A 21,367-nucleotide genomic window follows, 5' to 3' on the forward strand; every position below is an offset into this window, starting at 1 on the left:
GAGGTTTTGTGGCTCAACCAGCTCAGTTTACGTCTCAAATTTCACATAGTGTTTTAGGTGTTCAGGGGTCTTAGTGTACCCGTACCACACAGTTCCCACTAACACGTCAGCCGCGAGGTTGTTTTGAGTGTGGTGACACCCTCCATATGGTGAGTTATTTCCCTAGCTAGGAAGGGGTGCACCTCTATAGACTTCTCAGCCACAACGTGCCCCGCAGAGTTCTCAGGCTATGGTTATAGCTCCAGTTGCTACCCCACCTACTCAGCCAGCTAGAGGTGGAGGTCAGGGAGGTAGAGGTCGCTCTATAGGAGGAGGCCAGGCCAGATACTATGCCCTTCCTACCCGTACCGAGGTTGTTGCCTCCGATTTTGTCATCACAGGTATTGTCTTGGTTTGTGAAAAAGGTGCATCGGTTCTATTCGAGCCATAATCCACTTATTCTTATGTGTCTTCTTATTTTGCTCCGCATTTGGGTGTATCTCGGGATTCTTTGAGTTCCCCTATTTATGTTTCTACTCCTATTGGAGATTCTCTTGTTGTGGACTGCGTTTATCGGTCGTGTTTGGTTGCACTTAGTGGTTTTGAGACTAGAGCCGATTTATTGTTACTCAGCATGTCAGATTTTGACATTATCTTAGGCATGGACTGGTTGTCATCCCATTATGCCATTCTTGATTATCACGCCAAAACCATGACGTTGGGTATGTCAGGTGTACCGCATGTTAAGTGGAGGGGTGCTTTAGATCACACTCCCAGTAGAGTTATTTCTTTCTTTAAGGCTCAGTGAATGGTTGAGAAGGGGTGTGACGCGTATCTAGTTTATGAGAGAAATATCATATTGATACCACTTTAGTTGATTCAGTCCTTGTAGTATGGGATTTTCTTGATGAGTTTCCAGTTGACCTTTGGGGCATGCCGCTCGATAGAGATATTGATTTTGGCATTGATCTGTTGTTGAGCACTCAGCCCATTTCTATTCCTCCATATCATATGGCCCCTCCTGAGTTGAAGGAGTTGAAGGATCAGTTATAGGAATTTCTTGATAAGGGTTTTATTAGACCCAGTGTATCACCTTGGGGTGCTCCTGTCTTGTTTGTAAAGAAGAAGTATGGTTCTATGCATATGTGCATTGATTATCACCAGTTGAACAAAGTTATAGTGAAGAACTGTTATCCTTTTCCTCGTATTGATGATTTGTTTGACCAGCTTCAGGGTGTCCGAGTGTTTTCTAAGATTGACTTACGCTGAGGTTACCATCAAACTACGGGACTGCACCCAGTAGATTCCCCCAATACTGGGTATTTACATTTGGGGACTACGGATCGGGTTTCCAGTAGATCTCTAGCGCACTATGAGTTGGACTTCGGGACGACACCTGGGAGATCCATAGGACATTTACATATGGGTGATACAGGACAATATCCTGGAAGATCCCCGGTTTGCTGGATATTTACATTTTGGGGACTACAGGATGGTATTCTGGTAGATCCCCAGTTGCTATCTTTGTGTTGAGCTGTATTCCTAATTTGTCTCTGTTATAATTGTTGTTGTTCTTTCTATTCTGTGTTACTTCTTACTGTTGCACTTAAATATACTATCTTATCCTATACTGTTATATCTTGTTTTTCATTTAAACTCAGTATGGCCCTGACCTTCCTCGTCACTACCCGACCGAGATTAGGCTTGGCACTTACTGAGTTCCGCTATGGTGTACTCACGCCCTTTCTGCGCATATTTTTTATGTGCAGATCTAGGTACTTTGACTCAGCCCGATCACCCTTGAGGCGAGGCGCTTCTACAGAGACTTCGAGGTATATTTGCCGCATCCGCAGACCGAAGAGTCCCTTTCTATTCTCAACACTAGTATAACTCTTCTGTATTTTCCTTGTTGATAGATATTTCTGGAGTTAGAGCTTTTATGTAAACTCTTAACTTGTGATTCATGGGGTTCCGGATCTTGGGAGTGTTTGGTTGAGATTTTGTACTGTTATATGCCAGGCGGCACCTTAAACAATGTAATATTTTGTTATCTCAGTTTTTAATTATTTTCTTTCCGCAATTGTTTTCTTTTCCGCTTTTGTTAGGCTTAACTAGTCGAAGATACTAGGTGCCTTCACGATAGTTCACGGAGGGCGAACTGGGGCTGTGACAAAAAGACAAGTACACGGCATCATCCTTCGTGCTTTTACTCTTGTCCTCACCATAAAATCAATAAAATCGGTACGGCATCACCCTTCGTGCTTTTACCTCATATAATTATGGCACGAAATGATCCTTCGTGCATTATCACTCATATAAAGGCACAGAATTGTACATCATTTGGCACGGCATCACCCTTCGTGCATTATCACTCATATAAAGGCACAGAATTGTACATCGTGGGGCATGACATCACCCTTCGTGCATTAACACTCTCTCACAAATATCATACACGACATAATCCTTCGTGCTTTAATACTCTCTCACAAAAAATCATGCACGGCATCACCCTTCGTGCTTTAACACTCTTCCTTACCCAAACAACAATCACAAAGCAATAAGTGCAAGGGAATTCAATAAAATCACAATAAAATCTCGGCAAGGGAATAATAGTACAACAATCATATCCCGGCAAAGGAAACAATATCAAACAATAACATCTCGGCAAAGGAAATAACATTAAAATAACAACATCTCGGCAAGGCATACAATATCATAATCCTCTTTTCTTTTTCACATTTACTTCACGACTCAATTCACAATTTGAGCCAATGTTCTATAATGTTCAATTGCCAATTATACTTCCACAAATCATTATACAACTTGAACCAACGCTCTTCAATGTTCAAATACCAATATTACTTCCACAAGCCTTGTTCAACAATAGAAATCATCACATAATGCATGAAAAATACAAATGGAGTCAGATTAATCATAGTATAGGACTCACGAGCATGCTTGACACCAGCGTATAGATACTCGTCACCATGCCTATACGTCGTACTCAACAACTAACACATAGCAAATAGGACACAACTCCTAATCCCTCAAGCTAAGGTTAGACCAAACACTTACCTCGATGCCACGAACACAATTCAAGCCTCAACTACCGCTTTACCTCTTGATTCCACCACCAATTCGCTAGTATCTAGCCACAAGTTACTTAACTATATCAATAAAAGCTAAATGAATCAATTCTAATGCATGAAAATAGGTTTTCTAAAGTTTTTCCCAAAAAGTCAAAATTTGACCCCGGGCCCGCTTGGTCCAAATCCGAAATTCGAACCAAAACCCGATTGCCCATTCACCCCTGAGCCCGGATATATAACTGGTTTTAGAATCCAACCTCAATTTGAGGTCTAAATTCCCAAATTTCGATATTCCTAAGTTCTACCCAAAATTCCCAATTCCACCATGAAAACCCTAGATTCTAGGATTAAGTCGTGTAAAAAGAAGTTAAGGAGTGAAAGAAATAAGTTAAAAATCACTTACTTGTGTTTTGGGGAAGAAAGAGTTTCTTGAAAAATCGTTTCTTATGTTTTAGGGTTTTAAAATTTGAAAAATAACTGAAAAGTCCCATTTATATACCCCTCTCAGACCCTCACAACGGACCGCATAAAAAGGACTGCAGCCGTGGAGCTCCTATGCAGACCACGAAATATCGAGCGCGGCCGCGAAGGCTCAGCCTTGCTCACCTCTGACCGCATGAATCCCACCGCAGTTACCAAGACCCCACCGCGGCCACGAAGGCTCCACCGCGGACCACGAGACCTGCAACTTCTCTGAACCTGCAACTTTCCTAAGTGTAAAAACATCCTGAAACTCACCTGAGCCCTCGGGGCTCCAAACCAAACATGCATACTAACTCAAGGACATCGTATGGACCTACTCGTGCAATCAAATCGCCAAATTAACACATTTAACAACGAATTTAGTATCAAAATCAAAGAAAAAAACTCATGAACTCTTAAGTTCCATTTTTGACAACCGTGGGTCCGATTCACGTCATTTCAAGTCCGTTTCTTAAATCCCATATAAGACTTGTACCGGGCTCCGGAACCAAAAATACGGGCCCGATACCATCGAATTTAAACATATTTAAATTTCTGAAAACTCTTATAATTTCAGTTAAATAATTTTCTTCAAAAATTCATTTCTCGGGCTTGGGACATCGAAATTCAAATCCGGGCATAAGACCAAGTCCCAAATTTTACTACAGACCCTACGAGACCGTCGGATCACAGGTCTGGGTTCGTTTACCAAGAATGTTGACCAAAGTCAACTTTAATCAAATTTTAACAACCAATTTCCATATTTTACTTGGATTTCATATATAAGCTTTCTGGAAGCGCGCCCGGACTATGCACACAATACGAGATGAGATAGAAGAGAGGTTTTTAAGGCCTCAGACATAAGAAGGAAGTACTTGAGTCGGAAAAAAGATGGGGATATCGGCTTCACATATCGGACTCGGACTCCCAGGTCACTGCCTCAACAGACTGGCCTCTCCACTGAACACGAACAGAAGGGAAACTCTTCGATCTCAACTGACAAACCTGCCAGTCTAGAATAGCCACCGGATCCTCCTCATAGGACAAGTCCTTGTCCAACTAGACAGTGCTAAAATCTAACACGTGGGATGGATCGCCATGATACTTCCGAAGCATGGACACATGAAAACGTGGATGCACGGCTGATAAACCCAGCGGCAATGCAAGTCTGTAAGCCACCTCTCCCACTCGATCAAGAATTTCAAACGGGCTAGTAAATCAAGGGTTAAACTTTCCCCTCTTCCGAAATCTCATCACGCCCTTCATAGGCGATACCTGAATGCCACATCACGAACCTTATAGTCGGCATAACTCTTTTGCCTGGACTGAGTTGCACGAAGCCTGTCCTGAATGATCCTGACCTTGTCCAAGGCATTTACTAGATCCATACCCAACAATCGAGCCTCTCCTGGCTCAAGTCATCCGACCGGTGACCGACACCGCCTACCATATAAAGCCTCATAAAGAGCCATATGGATACTCGATTGGTAGCTCTTGTTGTAGGCAAACTCCGCAAAAGGCAAGAACTGATCCCACGAGCCTCCAAAGTCAATGACACAAGCTCGGAGCATATCCTCCAAAATCTAAATAGTACGCTCGGACTGTCCGTCTGTCTGAGGATGAAATGTTGTGCTCAACTAGACCCGTGTGCTCAACTCACGCTGAACTGCTCTCCAGAAATGTGAGGTAAACTACGTACTTCGGTCTGAAATGATAGACAGAGGCACACCATGAAGACGAACAATCTCCCGGATATAGATCTCAGCTAACCTCTCGGAAGAATAAGAGACTGCCACAAGAATGAAATATGCTGACTTGGTCAGCCTATCAACAATAACCCACACTGCATCACACTTCCTCTGAGTCCGTGGGAGTCCAACAATGAAGTCCATAGTGATACGCTCCCACTTCCACTCAGGAATCTCAATCTTCTAAAACAAACCACCAGGTCTCTGATGCTCGTACTTTACCTGCTGACAATTCGAACACTGAGCCACATATGCAACAATATCCTTCTTCATCCTCCTCTACCAATAATGATGTCGCAAATCCTGATACATCTTAACGGTGCCCGGATGAATAAACTACCAAAAACTATGGGCCTCTTCTAAAATCAACTCTTGAAGCCCAGCCACATTAGGCATACAAACTCGACCCTACAGCCTCAAAACTCCATCATATCCTAATGTAACATGCTTGGCACCACTGTGATGCACTATGTCCCTAAGGACAGACAAAGGAGGATCATCATGCTACCAATCTCGGATACGCTCCAATAAAGAAGAACGAGCGACTGTGAAAGCTAACACATGGCTAGGCTGAGAAACATCCAACCTCACAAACTGATTGGCCAAAGCCCGAACATCCAGGGCAAGCGGTCTCTCACTGACCGGAATATACGCAAGACTGCCCATGCTGGCTGACTTCCTACTCAAAGCATTGGCCACTACATTGGCCTTCCCCGGGTGATATAAGATGGTGATATCATAGTTTTTCAATAGCTCCAACCACCTTCTCTGCCTCAAATTTAGCTCCTTTTGCTTGAACAAGTATTGCAGACTCTTGTGATCCGTGAACACCACACATGATACCCCATATAGATAGCGCCTCCAAATCTTCAATGCGTGAACAATGGCTGTTAACTCCAAATCATGAACTGGGTAATTCTTCTCATGAATCTTCATTTGTCGTGAATCATAAGCAATGACCTTGCTATCTTGCATCAACAACGCACCAAGTCCAATACAAGATGTGTCACAATAAACTGTATATGGACCTGAACCTGTGGGCAAAACCAACACTAGCATCATAGTCAAAGCTGTCTTGAGCCTCTGAAAGCTCTTCTCACACTCTTTCGACCATCTGAACTGGGCACCCTTATGGGTCAACCTGGTCATCGGGGCTGCAATAGATGAAAACCTCTCCACAAACCGACGATAATAGCCTGTCAAACCCAAGAAACTCTGAATCTCTGTAGCTGATGCGGGTCTAGACCAGTTCTTAACTGCCTCTATCTTCTTCGGATCTACCTGAATACCCTCTGCTGATAAACATGACGCAAGAATGAAACCGAACCCAACCATAACACACACTTTGAAAACTTAGCATACAACTAAATATCTCTCAAAGTCTGAAGAACCACTCTCAGATGTTGCTCATGCTCCTCCCGGCTACGGGAATAGATCAAAATATCATCAATGAAGACTATCACGAACGAATGCACCATCACGACTCCTAAGAGTAGGAAAATTCGGGTCGTGATAACTGGAAATCTACAATTTCAAATCAGCATGCAAATCATATAATCATTTAGAGATAAAGAACGCCTGGCTTTTAAAAATGCTTGTACTCTTTGATGTTTCGTCACAAAGAAATCATGTCTATAGGGCTGAAGGTTCTTAATTCTGAAACTACCTCATTACAAACCTGTTAGCATGCATTTGTTATTTACATGTGGAGGCTAACTTGATCCATTTGTTGCCCTTATGTGCAGTCCTACATGTTTTGAATGTCACTTAGATTTGTCAATTTGAGAAACCTAGGTAAAGTCTAGTACCATCAAAAATAGAGGTTCAAAGCCTCCTGGGCCATAGGCATAGGATGGGTAGTGCACGCATAAGGCATGGTTTAGAATCAACTAGTGCGCTTAGGCAAAAGCTTAAAGATAGTAATCGGGTAGCAGGAGATGATAGTCTGTGCATGCTGAATAATACGAGTAACACCCCATCTCGAGGGAGTTATGAAGTATTATTTATGTTGCACGGGGTGGCTCTTTAGGCTAAAAAACTTAGGACCCTCCATCTTGTCTTTAAATCAATCATTTGTGTTTATTCAAAGTCTTTTAACAATGAATTTTCCCAAACTTCTTGTCTTCCTCCCTGTTTATTTGACTAATTAATATAATTCGAATTTGGTCGGGACCTACAGTTGTGGACCTCAAAGGGTATCTAACACCTTCTCTTCAAGGTAATTTGAGCTCTTACCCGATCTTTGGCGATGCAAACTAGTTAAAGCAGAGTTATTTGAAAATAGGTGCCTTAACGCACCCCAGACCCGTTAGGTGGAAACTCTCTCTTTTAACACCTTTCTTAAAAGGGTTGTCACGTGTCGAAACCCGATTTTGTGAGAAAAGGGGGAGCGACAGCTGTCGCGACCCAATATCCATTAAAGGTCATAATGGCGCCTAACACCGCTGTCACGCAAGCCAAAAATAATTGATTAACTTCATTACTCATTTTAGTATGAAATCATAATTTCCTTCAATTGAATAGTAAAAGATAGAATTTACAGAGTAATTTATAGTATTTTCCCAAATCCACAACTAAACAACTCATAAGTACCCCCAAAACCCGGTGTCACAATTGCATGAGCATCAACTAGGAAGATAAAATAAAATACAACATATGTCCGGAATACAAACTAGACAGGATAAATTATAAACAACTCTGAAGGAGACTCTGCGTGTTGCAGACTCATAACATAGGATGCAGCTCACCTAAGTCCCCGCAATAATCGCGCCTCCGCACCCACAAGGCCACTAGACATATATGTGCCTACACAAAAATGTACAGCAAGTGTAGTATGAGTACGTAAATCAACGCGTACCCAGTAAATATCCTGTCTAACCTCGAAGAAGTAGTGACGAGGGGTCGACTCCGACACTTACTATGGGCTAACAATAATATACCGATGTTATAATTAAGCATGAGTTACATAATATGGCTTAAAATTTTATAACCGGAAATAATCAATAATTCTTTTACTAATGGGAATTCCCAAATTCATTTTTTTTAATCATTTAACAATTTATATCTCAAGCCAATAAAGCAATGTCAATTATTATTAGTTCCAAAGAGTTATAATGTGCAATTCATGTCGAGGTCGTATGGTCCGATCCAACATATAACTATAAATTATGCACTGCCGAAGGTCGAATGACACGATCCATAAATGCATCTATTTAACCTGTCGAGGTGATCGGCCCGCTCCCATGAGAGTAATGAAAATTTATCCTACTCGCGGAATATATTTGCAATGCGGTTGAACATAATTGTTTCAATTTTTTTTAATATTCCTTAATTCTTTCCAAAAATACGAAATTCAAATGAAAGCTTTTAAAATCTCAAATTCCTCAATTTCAACTCTTTTCAAGGCAATTTAATAAGCATACTCAATCTCAACTCCTTTCAAGGCAAATAATAAGCATAATCAAATACCAGTATCAACAAGGCATGGTGTAAACCTAAAACTAACCGGACATAGGCATAACTAATAGCTACGTACGGACTCACATCACCGCGTACGTACGTAGCCCCCGCAAATAAGAGCACACATGAATTCGATTTACCAATGGGGTTAATTCTCTATTACAAGGTTAGAAAAGAGACTTAGCTTGCTTCGAAGTTCCATAACCGGCTTCCAACAACTCAAACCGATGCCCAACGCTCCCAAAACTAGTCAATAAATGAACAATTCCATAAATATATACTCTAATACTCATGATAATTCAATTTACAACAATTTCCAACTCCGCTCGAAAAGTCGATAAAAATCACCCAGGGGCCCACATGCCCGGATTTCAAAAAACTTCGAAGATAAACTTTACCTGTAATACTACGAACTCAAATATATAATTTATTCCCAATTCCATGTCCAATTTAGTGGTCAAAATCCAAAAATAAAATTTCTAGATTTTTCTTCAAAATCCCAAATTTCAAAAAATATTCCATGCCTAAATCCATATATAAACCTTGTACTTAACTCACAACTAGTAGAAATCACTTACCTCATGCTTGATGATGAAATTCCCTCTTCAAAAACACCAAAAATTGCCCAAGCCGTGTGAAAAATGGATGAAATGAACCCAAACCCCGCTTTTAAAATATTTTGTCCACTCCAGGTCTGCCCTTCTTCAAGTTCGCGATCAAAGCCTTGCATTCGCGATGGTTCCAAACTCCACTGCTTCACATTCAAGGTTGGAGCTCCACGTTCGCGAAGGCTAAATGGCTCCAAGCCCAGCTTCCCCCTTTCCTTCTAAGCATTCGCGATTGACCCTTCGTGTTCGCGTAGGTTCCTCAGGCATTCCCTCCGCGTTCACAACCTCTACCTCACATTAGCGAAGGCCAAAACCTAGCAGCCGCAAAATTCCTCTTTGCGAACGCGGGACTCTCTTCATGTTCGCGAAGAAGGAAACTAGATACCAGCAACAGTAGTTCCAAAATAGCTCAAATTGATCCGAAACCACCCCGAACACACCCGTGGCACCTGGGACCCCGTCAAAATCACACAAACCAGTCTCATAACATAAAAAGGACCTTATTGAGGCCTCAAATAACATTAAACAATACAAAAATCATGAATCGCACCCCAATTCAAGCTTAATGTACTTTAGGACTTCAAACTTCTACATTCGATGCCAAAACCTATCAAATCACGTCCGATTGACCTCAAATTTTGCACACAAGTCACATTCGACACTATGGACTTGCTCCAACTTCTGGAATCAGAATCTGACCCAGATATCAAAAAGTCCAATCTCGGTCAAACTTCCCAAAACCTTCAAGTTTTTAACTTTTGCCAAAAGACTCCGAAATGACCTACGGACCTCCAAATCCATATCCAGATGTGCTCCCAAGACCATAATCACCGTACAGAGCTATTCCAGACTCGGAATCCCAAACGGATATCGATAACATTGAAATGCACTTCAACCCAAATTTATGAAATTCTTCCAAAATGCCAACTTCCACATTAGGCACCAAAACACTCCCTGGTCATCCAAAACCCGATCCGGACATACGCCCAAGTCCAATATTATCATACGAACATGTTGGAACCTTCAAATCTGGATTCCGAGGTTGTTTACTAAAAATTAAACCTTAGTCAGATTCTTCCAACTTAAAGCTTCCAAAATGAGAATTTTCTTTCCACAACTCTGAACTTCCCAAAATTCAATTCCGACCACACGCACAAGTCATAATACCTGAAGTGATGCTACTAATGGCCTCAAACCACTAAACAACATGCTGGAGTTCAAAATGACCGGTCGGGTCATTACATTCTCTCCTACTTAAACATATGTTCATCCTCGAATGTGCTAAGAACTGCCTGGAGCTATCCGAAATTACTGTTTAACACCTCGTCCACCTACTCGTGCTACCAAAACCTAGTTGAGCACATCAGCTCGAGCAAATCTGAAGATTCTCCCTTTTATTTAGTCAAATTAGCCTTAGAGCCCAATTTTAACATCTGAAATTCTCTTCTAGGCCTGTTTTCATTATTCGAACACTGTATCAATCACTACACGATGCACCAATACATGATTGCATACCTTTGCTGAATCCACACCATGTACCGCATAGTTCGCATGACCATAATAATATCCTCTAATAACAATAGCCGAAATCCCACGAATCCGATTCTCACAACATACCTCATGACACATATAAGTCCTATTCCAACTCTTGTAATGATGTCACGATAGAAGAGATGAGTAGAAATTCATACCAGCTTCAAAGTCAACAAATCATTAAGTTTCTCCTCTCGACAAGAACCATTACCTCATTATGAATCAAATAACGGTATTTGCTCTTTAATACGTGTCATATAAATCTGATTGCACTGATCCCATGTCCAATAATCTTGTATCACCTAGTACAAGCTTCTCGGGCAATAAGCCACCTTAGACATTGCCAAAGGTCTCATGTGATGCCACAATGTGCCAACGGGATAGAAACTCGATTGTGATACCAAAGAAAAATGAACTCTTGAAAGAACTACTCAACCCACGTAACTAATTAAGTAACCGAAAAGTTGTTATGAACCTTCCTCAGAAAATGAGAAAAAAAGCACACAAGAATAGATATGGGAAACTGTACTCAACATCACACTATTGCGGCGTGCAACCCGATCCAAACAACATGTATGTGGCGCTGTGCCACCCGATCCACACATGACAATAAATAGGGCAGTACCCATCAAGCCAAAACGCTTATACCTATGAAATACCCGAAGGTCAACCACAAGCACGTGAAGTGCATAATACAAATCTTGGGGGGACGGATAACGCAATATGCTAAGAGAGCCACCATGCTCTCTCAACACCACACATTTCATGGGATCTCAATACGAGTGCGAATAATCAAATCGCCTCACCACCCACATGCCTCAATATAGATTATGCGGAATGCTGACGATAGAAATAATGTCCAAGGCCCGAAGACTCCTCCGCAAACAATGTTATGCTAAAATGAACATTTCAGGCCTGATATAGAGCCCGCATTCATATTTAGATCCACCCACGGATCTCAAACCGATTCTGATCGTACCAAATTGGTCAATAACCTTTCAAGGGTCCATAGTAACACTTTTTCCCATGACACACAAGAACAGTCATCAACTTTGGAATAGACTTTCACAGTCCACAACCAAATGAACCAAGCGCCCTTCAGGCATAATTTCTCAAATTAGCAACAATACCACAATCTCCATACTTGGTTTCAATCTTTAATCAATTAAGTGACTACAGGTCACACTTATACAATCTTCCCGTGGAATACACTCTCACGACCTTCTGCACCAGGTAACAAGTCTGCACATCCATACCACCTGCCATACTAATGTTGTAAAGCAATCAAGAATCCGCAATCAGTACGCAAAGCCTCTTACACAGAACACCAATCTCAGGTGACTCTAAAGACAATGCCAACTTACTCTAACCATCTAAGTCCTTTTCTGCTCGTCCGAGCTTGTGGCATTCTTGTCAACATCGAACCGCAACCTTGATCCTCAACTTCCAATTCCCAGGCTACTCATTGCACCTAATCATGCCAATACGCAAGAGTACAAGAATTTTATCATAACTCCTGATCCACTAGTAGAATAAACACTCCATGATATAGAAACATTTTGCTTAACTCATTTCAGGAGAACCATTGCAACACGCGACTAAGTTCCCATAACCATAGAAAATACAATCCTCAAGTAGTGGTCTAAACCACCATTACTCTTCCGGGATCCATCTACAAATAACAAGCCATAATACTCTAATGCCTCCAAATAAATCAAATTACAATAACCGTCAAGCGTCGCACATACCGGAAATCACCTGCATGACTTAACACGCTGAAGGAACTGATCATTTCCATCATTAAGCTGATTCGACCATTGTTAACCGATCCAACTTCCTCTAATTTACTCTAGACTTGACTTAGGAATAATAATACCCCATTCAAAATATAACGAACTCAGATTCGCACTCATCCCGAGTGACTTTATTTCATGAGACCATACTATCTCAAAACCCACGAACCATCTCATACACTTCTTGTGGTGTAGATTCGCATCTTCAACTGGTACACTCATTCTGATAATTCATCTATGAACCTGAAGTCATTTTCTCCCGATCCTCCCATGCTACACCGCAGACTGAAGATAACACAGAATACTCCAAACCCCTTTTCATAATCCACTGCAAAAGCTCGATAGTCAACCATACTACGGACTTGAAATCCTTAGGCACTGCACTTTAACTTTTGAATTCACTAGGACCGTTGTTGAGAGTCACCCACTCTGACTTAGTCCCGAATATAATCAACTCCAAGGCTCTGCTAGCACATGAACACCCTCTCAAAGAAGCACACGGCTGAATCACCTTCCTTGCAAATCACTTATACACGAAGCATAAATCCTGATTCTTCCCAAAGCCTGAACATGAATCGATAACGCCAATTATAGCACACATATCTCAAATCATTTGCTCAAATTACCACTGATGTTCTATTTCCTTAGTCATATTAACCCACCAATATGCCGATAACCAGAAACCTCACAAGTAGATAGCCATGCAATCCAATCGTAGGCGGTGGGGATCTCCCACTTAGCTTGAAGCTACCATTGCATAAATCTGGAACCCACCAAGATTCCTTATCCCCCATTGACATGATCTTGCACAACCAACCTGCCAAATTCCTCGAAATCCTTCTGTTAACATTTCATGAACACTCTTAATCACTAGCCACATTTATATATTCGACCTCTTACCGGATAGCTAATAGAATTTTTTCTAGATGCTTCGTCAATACCACACGACCGCTAACCTGCTCACAGGATATAACCCACCTGTGGAAATTATATGCCAACATCTTCCAACATCTCTACACTGGGTACAATTACTACGAAATCAGTAACCCATCTTGAGCCCGTGCTTATTCACCAGCTATACAAGTCCGTTCATACCCCGTTAACCTCCTAAAAAGTGCGATAATACATTCCAACCCGAAGTCATGTTGCATTCCTCTTCATATCAAGCAAACTCATTTCCGTCGTATCCAACCTTCCTCTGTATAGCAGCCAATATTCCAAATTAAGCCCGTATACCTAGTCACTGTCTACCATAAATGCCAAATCACTCTAAACTTTCCTCAAGGCGTGCAGCTATCCTACCATAGAACCCATATGCTACTCAACCACTCTCCCACTTTGGTCAAACCCTCTCCTTAGGCAACTACTTGACTTATGTTTCTCACACTTGGCCTTCTAGAAATTTAGCCACCACAAGACATCTCCCACATGTCCCTCCTATCCTTCGTTGCGCAGTTGTTGCCTTAAATCAAAAGCTATCTCTGTAGCACTTGAACCAATAGATTGCTACCAACTTTAAACCTTTTTGGAGATCATCTTTCTCGAGCTATCAACACTAGGAATGTCAATTCGATCCTGAACAACTGCACACCACGATCTCTGACAGTTGTTTCCTAGTACCATTTCACAATACCCTGCCCTAAAAGCGAATTGAAGAAGACCATAACACTAGCGAACTTAACACATTCAACAAGGATGACGACACCACATCACAGATGACAATTCCACTACGCTCGAAATACCAAGACTCATTACTCCATCAACCCAACTTGAACATTCATAGTGCGGTTGCCTTTCCTCCGCTGGAAATAAAACTATGAACCTCTGAATCATGTACGGAATAAAACCTCCTTTCAAGTCATTCAATGCCCCAACACATAGACAATCATCCTACCATCACATCAATACTGTGCTATTACAACTGGTGAACATCATAGCAATCTATGAATAGCCTCAAAACCATCAGAAATACCGCTACTGAGCTGAAATGATAGAACATCATTCTGCAAGGCGACGACATTAACCCAATCAAATAAGCAGGGAGAAATATCCTGCACCAAATTTATAGTACAATTACAATTCCTCAATTCCCAATTTATAACAAGTGCTTCACGTCTCATAAGATTGAATAGGAAGGAAATGAAGGCACACGCCTCAAAGGAATCAAATCGCACGATGAGGAATCAAGAACGGAAGTTCTCCTATCAGCCCTGTAGCCTCTCGAAGATACGTATAGATGTCTCTGTACTGATTTGCAAGACTCTACTAGACTTGCTCATGACTCGTGAGACCTGAATGAACCTAGTACTCTGATACCATGTTGTCACAACCCAATATCCATTAAAGGTCATGATGGCACCTAACACCGCTGTCAGGCAAGCCAACAATAATTGATTAACTTGATTACTCATTTTAGTATTTTAAAATCATAATTTTCTTCAATAAATAGTTACAGATAGAATTTATAGAGTAATTTATAATATTTTCCCAAATCCACAACTGAACAACTCATAAGTGCTCCCAAAACCCGGAGTCACAAATGCATGAGCATAAACTAGGAAGATAAAATAAAATACACCATTTGTCCGGAATACAAATTAGACAGGAAAAATGTAAACAACTCTGAAGGAGACTCTGAATGTTGTGGACTCGTATCATAGGATGCAGCTCACCTACATCCTCGCAATAACTGCGCCTCCACACCCACAAGGCCACTAGACATATATGTGCATGCACAAAAATGTGTAGCAAGTGTAGTATGAGTACGTAAATCAATGCGTACCCAGTAAGTATCCCGTCTAACCTCGAAGAAGTAGTGATGAGGGGTCGACTCTGACACTTACTATGGGCTGACAATAATATACCGATATTATAATTAAGCATGCATTACATAATATGGCTGAAAATTCAATAACCGGAAATAATCAACAATTCTTTTACTAATGGGAATTCCCAAATTCATTTTTTTCATCATTAATAACTTATATCTCAAGCCAATAAAGCAATGTCAATTATTATTATTAGTTCTAAAGAGTTATCATGTGCAAGTCATGTCGAGGTCGTATGACCCGATCCATCATATAAGTACAAGTTGTGCACTGCCAAGGGTTGAACGACACGAACTATAGATGCATCTATTTAACCTCCCGAGGCGATCAGCCCGATCCCATGAGAGTAGTGGAAATTTACCCCGCTGGCGGAATATATTTGCGACGTGGTTGAACATAGATTTTTTCAAAATTTTATAATATTCCTTAATTCTTTCAAAAATACGAAATTCAAATGAAAGGTTTTAAAATCTCAAATTCCTCAATTTCGACTCTTTTCAAGGAAATTTAATAAGTATACTCAATATCAACTCCTTTCAAGGCAAATAATAAGCATAATCAAAATAACAATATCAACAAGGCATTGTGTAAACCTAAAACTACCTGGACATAGGCATAACTAGTAGCTAAGTACGGACTCTCGTCACCTCGTACGTACGTAGCCCCCGCAAATAAGAGCACACATGAATTCAATTCACCTATTGGGTTAATTCCATCTTACAAGGTTAGAAAAGAGACTTACCTCACCTCGGAGTTCCATAACCGACTCCCGAGCCTTTCCAACTACTCAAACCGATGGCCAACACTCCCAAAACTAGTCAATAAATGAGCAATTCCATAAATATATACTCTAATACTCATTATAATCCAATTTACAATAATTTCCAACTCCGCTCGAAAAGTCGATAAAAATCACCCTCGAGCCCACGTGCCCGAATTTCGAAAATTTTCAAAGATAAACATTACCCATAAAACCACGAACTCAAATATATAATTTATTCCTAATTCCATATCCAATTTCGTGGTCAAAATCAAAAAATATAAATTTCTAGGTTTTCTTCAAAATCCAAATTTTTACAAATTTTTCATGCCTAAATCTATATATAAACCCTGTATTTAACTCACAACTAGTAAAAATCACTTACCTCATGCTTGATGATGAAATCTCCTCTTCAAAAGCTCAAATAATCGCCCAAGCCGTGTGAAAAATGGGTGAAATGTACCCAAACCCCGCTTTTAAAACATTCTGCCACGCCCAGGTCCGCCCTTCTTCGCGTTTGCCTTCGCGAAGGCTCTAGACTCTACTGCTTTGCGTTCGCGGTTGGAGCTTTATGTTCGCGAAGGCTAAAAGGCTCAAGGCCCAGCTTTCCCCCTTTCCTTCTACGCGTTCGCGATTGACCCTTCGCGTTCGCATAGGTTCCTCTGGCAATCCCTCCGCATTCGCGACCTTTACACCGCATTCGCCAAGGCCAACATTCAGCATCCTCAAAATTCCTCTTCGCGAACGCGGGACTCTCTTCGCGTTCACGAAGAATGAAACCAGATACCAACAACAACAGTTCCAAAATAGCTCAAACTGATCCAAAACCACCCCGAAACACACCCGAGGCTGTCGGGACCCTGTCCAAATCACACAGGCCAGTCCTATAACATAACACGGACTTACTCAAGGCCTCAAATCACATCAAACAACACAAAAATCATGAATCGCACCCCAATTCAAGCTTAATGAACTTTAGGACTTCAAACTTCTACATTCGATGTCAAAACCTATCAAATCACGTCCGATTGACCTCAAATTTTGCACACAAGTCACATTCAATACTACAGACCTGCTCCAACTTTCAAAATTGGAACCCGACCCCGATATCAGAAAGACCACTCCCGATCAAACTTCTCAAAACTTTCAAGTTTCTAACTTTTGCCAAAAAGCCCGAAATTACCTACGGACCTCTGAATCCACATCCGAACGCGCCCCCAAGACTAGAATCATCATATGGAGTGTGAGCACGTGATTATTTCCCTATATGAATTACTCTCATAGATTCAAGAAAATAAATTTTTCCCATTGTTTGCAATTTCGTGGATTTTTGTAGCATTTCTCGTTAATTGCTCGCATTTGTCTGTGCATGTTTAATTTTTATTTGACTCATGAAAAAAATACATTGCATTTGCATTTAAAACTTAATTTTACATTTTTCTTGATTAATTAGTAAATTAATTGTTTTTACAAAAATAGAAAAATTACATAAAAATGACTCATTTTGCATTTTTAAACTTTTTTTAGTTAATTAGTTGTTTGTAAATGTTATTTAGTAATTAACCTAATTAGTTGTGATAAGTTGTAGTAGGATTTAATTTAGGTTTTAATTTCTAATTTTGGAAAAAGAAAAGAATTTGGAAAAGAAAAGGGAAAAGAAGAGAAATTGAATGAGAAGCTTGGTTTTGGGCCATTTTGGCTTAAAATTCCATAGGCCCAAACGTTCTTTCCCTGAAACCCACCCAATTTCTGGCCCAGACCCGCCTTCACCCGGTCCAACCCCGTCTAGAGACCAAACGACCCCGTTCTATGTTACTTAGTCTGAGCCGTTGGATCTCCTCTAAATCAACGGTTGGGAACTGAGGTTCCCTTTAATATAAAACTGTCCGAATTCCTTCACCCCCTGTCTCATCTCTCTCAAATCCCACTCGTCTCTAAAGAACCCTAGAGACGCCGCCCCAGTTTCCACCGCCTCGAGCCCGGCGCTGCTGCCTCCAAACCAACCCAAAATAACACCCTACAACCCCCATGACCCCCTCATACTAAATCCGCAACCTTTTTCCTTCGAATCTATCCCAGACTTTTCGAATCTTGAAGTAAAGGCATGAACCCTAAATCCCAAAAATCAGATTGGTGAGGTTTCTAAAGATTTGAGGTTGAAATTGACTCTAATCGTGTATTTTCAGTCGAGAACACACGATTAAAGTCTATCTCGGCCAAAAATCAGGGATTCTTTGAAGATTAGTTCAAAACTTGTGCTCGCCTGGTTTAATAGGTAAGTCCAATGTTCTCCCATTTTATTTCTTCTCTTATCTTCTTCTATTTTTCTTCTCTTTATTCTGTGTTTTCAAAATTATCTCTGCATGTGGTTCTTTTAATTTAGGATTAATATTAGTTTTTAGCTTCTTTAGTCTTGTTTGAATTTGTTAGTTAGTTTGTTTGTTTCCTTTAGTTTTGGGCCGATTGAGAGTATTTGGCTTTAAGGTCCAATGGAAATTTGATCTGCCTTGCTATCTTTCTACCCTCTGAATTGGACCTAGATCCAAAGGGAAGGGATTAGCCCAAGTTTGTTTGTTTTGAAACATTGGGCCAATCCAACCCATGACCCGTTCTATTTTCAGAAGTAAAAACTAGGGTATTAAGGGGTAATTTGGGAATTGTAGGGGGAGGGGAATCTCTAATAACTGAATTGGAAGCTGGGGTGGGGACTTTTGTGAAATTTTGAGTTTTAAGCTAAGGGTATCTAAACTAAAACCAAAATTCCAAAAGGTGTAAAATGAAAAACTGTTTTCAGCATTACCGCCCTAATAGCTTGCCTATAAAGGCATCATTACTTGAGATTGAAGGGAGATTTGGAGAGAGATTAAAAACACTGAAAAGAAAACGACTGAGATATTTGAGTAAAAACTCTGAGATAACACTGAAAATTCTGCATTTTCTTTGTTAAAAATTGCTCAAATTCCACTTGGTTTCAGCTTTCAGATCTTCTTTGTTAGTTTAAAATTCTGAAAAGTCTTTGAGTTTTCGCACCTGGTTATAAAATGCCTTGAATTTGGGGTTTCAAAAGTGGTTTGAGTTGCTGATTTCACTACTGTTCTGTTGCTGGGGTTAAACTGATTCTGTTGATGTTCTAGTTAATTCCTTACTCCTTTTTGGTTCTCTTTCAATTTTCAGGTAACTTTCCAAACTATGGACAACAAAGTTGATTGTGAGCATGTATTTCGAGTAGAAGAATGATTGAATACAAACTGTATTTGAACTTAGTTTCCTCTGTTTCTCTTACTGCTTCAACATTCTATAGTAGATCTGCAATTATAGATGTTATATAAGCTATTACCTGCATATTATAAAGATGTGTTTGGGATTGAAGTTAAATGTCTAGTTTCAATGTTGAATAGCATGTTCAGAAGTTGTATGTTCAAGTCTTGTGGATGAGTAATTGAACATGTATATAGGATTAAATGAGGAACTCTTATTTGGGATCAGTTTGATTCAGTGTATATGTGGTGCTTTACAGTTGTTCTTCTAACGAGTAAAGTTATGTCTATGGCTAACAAGAATATTCTATATTTTGCATTTGCTTTTGATTGAGTGTGAAATGCCCAAGAATTATACTGATAGCTTTAGTGTGATTTCTGGGATTCAGGTAAAATTGGATCCTAATTTGCTGGTTTGGTTACTGTCAGTATTAGGAGGAATTCAATTGAGCTTAAGCTTCTCGAGGAATAATTAATATAAGATTATGTGAAGAGAAAAGGAAGATAATCAAGGTTGCTTTAAGAGTAAAGGCATACATTGATTTCTTTGGGTACACTTGCAGTAACATTTAGGCAAGTGTCGGTTGTCTGCTGTTGTTTGAATGCTATGTGATTAGATTTGATTATTTTAAGATCATGGCTATTTAATCCTACAAGTTCTGTTAGTGTGAGGTCCAGTGGCATGAATCCAAGGTCGACCTAACAGTAGATTGTAGGAAATGGCTACATCCAGCACCTGGAAATCCATGGTGAATTCAACTGGTCCTATTGCCAACTCAAGCACTATATCACCAACTGAATCTTTCCCTCCACCTTCAAATCCTCGAACGCAGATACTATTCTTGTGAATCCTCTCATCATCCACTTTCAACTTGTTTAGAGTAGAGAGAGGGAAAATGTTTGCACTGGAACCATTGTCAACCAATACCCTGGTAACCATAGAATCTTTACATTTTACCGTAAGATAGAGGGCTCTGTTGTGCTGAGTACCTTCCATAGGCAACTCATCCTCAGAAAAAGTGACTCCGTTCACCTCAAATAATTTGTTGTCAATCTTTTCCAGATGGTTCACTGAGATTTTGTCGGGAATGTGAGCCTCATTCAGGATTTTCATCAAGGCCCGACGATGCTCGTCTGAGTGGATTAACAATGACAACAGTGAAATCTGACCAAGCGTCTTTCTCAACTGCTCCACGATGGAATAGTCTTGTACTTTCATTTTTCTTAGAAATTCCTCTGCCTCTTCTTAAGTTACTGCTTTCTTCACTAGAACTGGGTTATCTTTGGAGGTTTTAGCTTTCCTTAACTCTTCCGGGGCAAAGCATCTCCCCGAACAAGTTAATCCATGGGCCTCATTAACTTCTTCTTTAACTTCTTTTCCCTTGTAGGTCACTGTCACCCGTTCATAGTTCTACGGGACAACCTTATTGTTGACTATTAGCAGCTAGGTTACAGTCTTGATGATGACAAGATCCGTACGGGCACCCTCTACAATTACAACAGACTTGTTTGCCACTCCTGGCACAATCACTTTTGGCTTTTCTTGTTTTGCTACAACAGCACTTGGGACCCCTTCTTGACTACCGCAGATGGTTCACCGTTTTTCCCGCTCAACTTGTTCACTGATCTCTCAATTGTTGGTTTTTCAACTGGCTTGACCTCACTGGACCGAATCATCATGATGGTCTGTGAAGGCTTCTTGGGCTCCCCTCCCTTATGCACTATCTCTATCATGTTTTTCTCCTGATAGGTTGGCAACGGGTTCTGGTTGATGTTGGGTGCCTCTAGAGTTTGGAATTCAATCTGGTTGGTATCAATGAGCTCCTGGATGGCATTTTTCAAGTGCCAACA

The 21,367-nt window shown here is 40.6% G+C and overlaps 1 protein-coding gene across 1 annotated transcript; it reads right to left on the reverse strand.

Annotated features, from left to right (window-relative positions):
* Positions 1–20,156: 20,156 nt before the first annotated feature.
* Positions 20,157–20,735, reverse strand: LOC138872784 (uncharacterized). Its single transcript, XM_070151200.1, has one exon. It carries the CDS (start codon positions 20,733–20,735, stop codon positions 20,157–20,159), a length of 579 nt encoding a protein of 192 aa, XP_070007301.1.
* Between the last annotated feature and the right edge of the window lie 632 nt (positions 20,736–21,367).

The sequence above is a fragment of the Nicotiana sylvestris genome, chromosome 7, assembly GCF_000393655.2.
Source record: "Nicotiana sylvestris chromosome 7, ASM39365v2, whole genome shotgun sequence".
Lineage (NCBI taxonomy): Eukaryota > Viridiplantae > Streptophyta > Magnoliopsida > Solanales > Solanaceae > Nicotiana > Nicotiana sylvestris.

Coding starts and splice junctions, on each gene's coding strand:
- LOC138872784 (XM_070151200.1), bottom strand. CDS start 20,735: ATGAAAGTACAAGACTATTCCATCGTGGAGCAGTTGAGAAAGACGCTT.